A 6,266-nucleotide genomic window follows, 5' to 3' on the forward strand; every position below is an offset into this window, starting at 1 on the left:
TTTCACGGTGATCCACGCTGCTTTGGGGCTCTTTGTTCTCTCGGCTCCACACAGCAAAACCTGCAGCTGCAGCCCCGCTCCCCCCCTCCCGTCTGTCCTCTCCGCGCATGCGCACTCGCTCCTCTGTGCGCTCTCTGTTTGCATTGTGTCTGAACTGCCGGCGAGCTTAAAAATATTTTAGCACCGCGGAAATGTCGGGCAGGTCGGTCCGAGCGGAGACCCGGAGCAGGGCCAAAGATGACATCAAGCGGGTTATGGCCGCTATTGAGAAAGTACGAAAATGGTAAGAAGAAAGAGATGAAAAGCAGGCTTCGTTATCTAACAGGAGAAAGGCTTGTTGGGGGAGGTGAGGGAAGGAGCGAGAAGGGGATGAAAAGGAGAGAAAAGGATACATTTTGACCGGGATTTACCGCACATGTACTTCCAGCTCAGGTGCACCGGGGCGCAGTAACGCGGTGCCGCCGGTACCGTCCGCCTCCTCACTCATTCGGACACATTTCAGGCTGTTTCTCTGCCGGTTTTGAACAGCGAAGGTTGAACCCAGAAGCCATTTCGATGCAGTCACATGAAGCCATTGCTGGTGGCCGCTCAGCCCGTCGCTCCGGCGCCGGTTTGAGGCACAAACGGCCGATAAGTCTGGACTCGGAAACAATTTGACGACGGCGCTCTTGAGTCGGAGCAGTTTTTAGTCCGTGTGGAGTTTGAAATGAGGCGCTTTGAGTGGTTTGTGTCGCCCGGAGAGAAGGAGCCGCGGTGGGGGTTGGGAGAGGGAAGTGGGCTCCTGCATGGCTGAACACGCACCGACTCACCGCTCCGTTAAAACACCCAAATGCTTATTATATTTAATGTTTAACACCATAAATACACTCAAAACCCAAAGCCATTCTATTCTATTCCTCAATGTCATGCGTTTAAACCGCTTGGTGGTGCGGTTTCATCAAATATAATGAATTTTTATCAGGCGCTTTAATCAAAAAAATCTCCTGGTTTAAGTCAGAAGTTCCAGAGATGTAAATGTATCAAGAATTTAGTTGTTTAAAAAAAGTAGTTTAAGTGTATCCGTCGCATATAGAGCACATAAACTAATTATTTTTATTTGGGTGAATTAAATATAATTTTGGCAAACGCTTAAAAAAGTGAAATGATAAATAATGGACGTGTTGCATCTATTTATGTTTTTAATGTGGCTGCGTGTTTGTTGCGTTATTGGACTTAAATAGTGACGTGATGTGACAGCAACGTGTCTGCAGGGATTTGACAGTTTGATGATGATTTTTTGTATTTTCCAGCGGTTGAGTGACAGAATCAAAAAGACTTGATTAAAACTTCTACCAATATGTTCACAGTCGTGTGTGTATTTTCATCAGAATCTATATTTGACCTGGAAAATAATACATACACATACAAATGATATAAGCAATAAGAAATCACAGTTGTAAAACTATTTATCAAGTTTTTCATTTGGTATATTATGACCTAGTTAAGACTTAAAAGTTCAAGACTTGATGGACATGACTTGGTCCCACTTACAGGCAAGTTTTATTTATTTTGGTTAAAGTATTAAGTTAAATTGGAGAATGTCAAAAAGTGAAACATTGATTTAAAAGAAACATTCTAGATTGGCAGAGTTTGGGTCAAAGAAGAGATTTTGAGGTAGACTAGATACACATTTTATTCTCTGAGTCGGCAGGCTGATAAGAGTAAAATAAAATTGTAATGTAGAGGTTTGTTTGGCCTTGGTGGAGGTATGAGCTCAAAGAGTGAATTCACTTATATCCTATCAGAGATATATAGTTTAATAACAACTGATTCTTTATGTTTTAGATTTATATGGGTGCATTTGTGATGTTGATGCAGCTCTCTCTCTCTCTCTCTCTCTCTCTCTCGCACACAGGGAGAAGAAATGGGTAACCGTTGGAGACACGTCCCTCCGCATCTACAAGTGGGTCCCGGTGACGGAGCCCAAATCAGATGACGTGAGTCCAGGCCAACACACACACACACACACACACACACACACACCTCTCTGTCGTCCGCTTTTAAAACACTGTTGCTCTCTCACTCTTTTTTTTTTATAGAAGAACAAGAACAAGAAGAAGGGCAAAGATGAGAAGTACGGCTCTGAGGTGACGACTCCAGAGAACAGCTCCTCTCCGGGGATGATGGACATGCACGGTGGGGGTCCGCACACATCTGTAGCCGCTTCACAGAACGGCATGACAAAGAGAGAGAGTTATGAAAGTGACATATTGTCTCACCAGGTAGAGGCAATTTTTCAGTTGGCTTCTTGGTCAAGAAACGATAGAGAAAGCAGCTTTGTATAACTGGAAGATCTTAGATTTCCCGTCGGTGTAAATGTGCGTGAGTGAGTGTTTTGGCGTCTGTCCACTACTGCTGCTGAATTCTGCCCGAAGCCGAAGCCCGTATGCGTGCTGTCTGCATGGCTCGGGTGTTGGAGGGGGAGTGGGCAGGCTGGCACAGACCAATCTAAACATTCTCCATTATATTAACGTTTGTGTAATTGTTGTCCTATAGGAAGCCGACTTGTTTTCCTTCAGGGAGCAGAGCTTTCGACGCACATGACTCCGTGACGATGCACAAAGTTGACACCCTCTCTGTTTCTGTCCTTTTTTTGTGTTTAGACGACAACAGCAACATGAGTTCCATCGCCGACTCGTCCCCGGTCAAGCAGGAGAACAGTTGTAGCACGAGCCCGACCCCGGAGCCCGCCGCCACGTCTCACCGCGAGAACAGCGAGGCCAAGAGCGACCAGAGCCCTGATAGCAAGAGGGGTCAGACACACACACACACACACACACACACACACACACACACACACACACACACACACACACACACACACACACACACACACACACACACACACACACACACACACACACACACACACACAACCCAGTGTTTGCACGTGGCAGTGTTTAAGTTTCCCCCTCTGTAACCACCTGGAGAGCGAGCAGGTGGCGGCGTCCCTCCAGCTGATCGGCTGCGTGACGCTGAGCCACGTCCTGTTTTTGTTTTCCTCTCTGCTCGCGTCTGTGTTGCAACCGTAGGAGCGTCGGGGACACGCTGAGAGAAACAAACACACTTAAACAAACACAGGCGGGCTGGGGGGGAGATGTACAGACGCAGTGCAGCTGTGACCGCGTTGTTCCCTGAAGGACTTCAACCGTCAACCTCCAGTTCAACTTCCCTTGCCTTCCTCTCGTTCGTGCTTCTCATTCCTTTCGTTTAGATTCAACATGTGCAATTACTCTCTGCCAACACACAGTGGTGCTCACGGGTCAAAATCTGCCCTTTATTGGCGCTTGTTTTGTTATAAACAGATGTGTAGTTGCTTTAGTTACAAACTCTACTGTGCTGTGGTTCCCGCTCATATTTATGTCCAATTGTAAACAAACTCTCTGTCTCTTTCCTGTGCTGTTGTCTGTCCTCAGGTAAGAGCGCCCCGTCCTCAGAGACCTCAGAGAGAGCACCAAGTGCCAAGAGAGACAGTCTGTCCTCGGGAGAGAAGGACTCTTCAGACAGCAAAGCCACTCAGGTACGGACGCGACCCGATCAGAGTTTTAATGTGCGTGTAACCATAGTGACCGTGTGCTGCTGTTGTTGTATGTCTTCAGCACTAAACCCACGTTCTGTCTCTGTCAGGACCTGGAGCAGGAGGCTCCGCCCACCAAGAAGAGCAAAGTGGAGTCCTCGTCTCAGGACTTTGAGGAGAGTTAAATGTTTGGGGCTGCCTCCTTCCTCTCCTTCATCTTCCTCTCCCTCTCCCTACCTCCCTCCATTGATTAACCCCAGGTAATTTGGGGTTATGGAACTCTCCTCTTCCTCCTCCTCCTCCCTAGCCCCCCACCTCAACCCCAGCCCAAACGTTAACACCAAAGGGAGAATGGATGTCTCTCTTCCCCTGCAGTCTGTCACCTCTGCCCTCACACTCCTCTGCCACAGAGGGGGAATGGATATTACCTCTATTCACCGGTCCCCTCCGTGCTTCCTTACAGTTCTCCACTTTTTCACTAATGCCAAGAGAAGCTCTGAACCCGCCGGCCGCCATCCCCTCTGTGACCAGGGGTAGCGCTGTCTGCCCAGGGCCAAGCCAGGCCAGGGCCCAAAAGAGAAACACTGACCTGCATCTGTGACTAAAAAAAAAGAAAAGAGTAACAATGCGGATTTGGCACCGAGGTCGATCCTGAGCGCTGGTCCGAGGCGGTTTTTAAACGTTTCACCGCTCGCGGTTTAGCTCAGGATGCTCCCGAGGCTAAACTGGTCTCAGATCGGCGGCTCTGGGAAAAACCTCGACCCAAGACCACAACACTTCAGTCCTCCCGATCCACACCTCCTGTTAGACTAACGTCCTCTGTTTGTTTAGGAAATGTTTAGGGTTTCTTTCTCAGGAGGGTCAATGCACTGTTATGGTATGTCACAATTGATCACAGATAGATTTGCTGCTGTAGTGGACGTCTTTTTTCTCTATCCATGAACATTCTTCATCCACGTGTCTCTCTAGCGGTGTAGTTCTCGCACGTAGAGGAGGAGGAGGAGGACGGCGGTACTGGTCTAGTCAAAGTCGGTTGAGTCGCAAAATCAGGCAAGGTAGCAAACGCGGGTCCTGAAGGTGCCTTGGGTCGCTGCGATTGAACACATTTATAAGGTCAAGTCGTTTGGGAACATCTCTCTCGTTTCATTTGCCTTCCGTTCGTCACTAATTGGTTGAATCCAAACATCGCACTCGACGGCATCAGTTCGCTTTTAGTTCAAACAAGTGGAGACTGGAGTCTAAACACTACCCACATGTCACTATGTGTTAACATCTGCAAACCTCTGTTACCCGCGGTAACCTGATCAGCATTCTGTCCCGCGTCAGGTGACACTCTGTTGTCGGCTGCATTCTTCTCCCCCCCTCCCCCCCGTAAAGTGGAAACGGACCCGCTCGGGTTCCGGCTTCCCGTCAGCTCCTCCGCCCACAAGTTCTCATCACTGTGTGTCTCTGCTTATCTCTGACTTACAACCGTGTCTGTAGCTCACAATAGGAGGGTGCAGTTGTTAGGCTCGAGCGTTGGTTCCAATCCTCCCTCAAGGTGCTGTCTATTGGCTGAATCCGTACTGGCGTGGCATCGGGCTCTCGGTTTTTCTGCCCATTTTGTCGCCGACATCAATGCGATGTACTTGAACTTCTCGGATTCAGACCTTATGACCTCTAATGTACAACCTCACACATGTAATATTTAGGTGAACGAATAATAAATATTAACTTGTGACTATCGATTGAACTCGGTCGATTCACAGAAACCAATGACGTCATAGAACAGGGGCTCGTAGGAGTCACCTGACACAGAATCACTCGGATCCGAAGAAACTCAGCAAATCAGCGCTCAACATGGATGGAGAGAAAAGAAGTAAATGACAATTGTCTCAGTTTAGAGGATGGATTAGCATATACCTCATTCCCAGTCCAGCAGTGCTGGAACTTAAAATGCTATGTATTGACATTAACAGTTAGAAACAGCATTATCTACACTCAGTTTAAAAAGAATCTCACTTATGTTGTAGCTTTCACCTGATCGAGCCGATTGCTTATAGTTTGCTCATAACTGTAAGAAAAAAAAAAAGAGCTGTGAGATATAAAATCTTGTATGTTGTTTTTCCTTGGGACCATTTTGTTTCACTTTAGATCTTGTACAGATTTATGGTTTGGTTTGACTTATTTATTCCATCAGTAGTGCTTGGTTTTTATCATGTCCAATGTTTTGTTTTCTTAATAAAAGTCACAAAACCTTTCTCTGCCTCATTTTCTTTTTTTACATTTTATTTATTGCAGATTTCTTAATTCAACCAAACATAAGTTCACTTGCTTGCACTTTCACTCTCTTGCAGGGAACTTGACACTTGTTAAGTTGAATGGAAACTAGAGGGAAGGAGGGGCTCATACCGCTGCCAAGGCCAAACAGGCCTAAAGGAAAGGAACAGCTGTAATAATAGAATTTAATTTATTTGATAAAAGCAGTTTGTAATTGGAATTTATATATATGTATTTATGAAACAGTGATAGATGGGGCGTTTTACATGTAGTCACTTACACTTTCACCCAAAGCGACGCACAAACAAGGTTTTGATTTAAAGCTATTTTAAGAGCCAGCAGCAGAGGAGCCACAGGCTGTTTATAACTCGCAGTAACTTGATCTCCTTCGTACTGAGATTACATTCTGCAAGGATCAATACCTGCATAATGAATGTGTTATCAGAAAGTT

General features: G+C 46.5%; 1 protein-coding gene across 1 annotated transcript; it reads left to right on the top strand.

The window, feature by feature from the left end:
* Positions 1–87: 87 nt before the first annotated feature.
* bcl7a (BAF chromatin remodeling complex subunit BCL7A) lies at positions 88–5,795 on the top strand. Its single transcript, XM_076164204.1, has 6 exons — positions 88–283; positions 1,895–1,976; positions 2,079–2,175; positions 2,643–2,792; positions 3,456–3,559; positions 3,667–5,795. Exons 1-6 carry the CDS (start codon positions 192–194, stop codon positions 3,739–3,741), a joined length of 600 nt encoding a protein of 199 aa, XP_076020319.1. The 5' UTR covers positions 88–191; the 3' UTR covers positions 3,742–5,795.
* Positions 5,796–6,266: the final 471 nt, after the last annotated feature.

Source organism: Genypterus blacodes, unplaced genomic scaffold (genome assembly GCF_046128005.1).
Source record: "Genypterus blacodes isolate CSIRO-AG114 ecotype Tasmania unplaced genomic scaffold, CSIRO-AGI_Gbla_v1 ptg000133l_1, whole genome shotgun sequence".
Taxonomy (NCBI): domain Eukaryota; kingdom Metazoa; phylum Chordata; class Actinopteri; order Ophidiiformes; family Ophidiidae; genus Genypterus; species Genypterus blacodes.

Excerpts from the sequence above, each read along its gene's own strand:
- bcl7a (XM_076164204.1), top strand. The coding sequence starts at position 192 with ATGTCGGGCAGGTCGGTCCGAGCGGAGACCCGGAGCAGGGCCAAAGAT. Across the intron at positions 284-1,894 it reads ATTGAGAAAGTACGAAAATG|GGAGAAGAAATGGGTAACCG; the intron begins GTAAGAAGAAAG and ends TCTCGCACACAG. Across the intron at positions 2,793-3,455 it reads GAGCCCTGATAGCAAGAGGG|GTAAGAGCGCCCCGTCCTCA; the intron begins GTCAGACACACA and ends GTCTGTCCTCAG.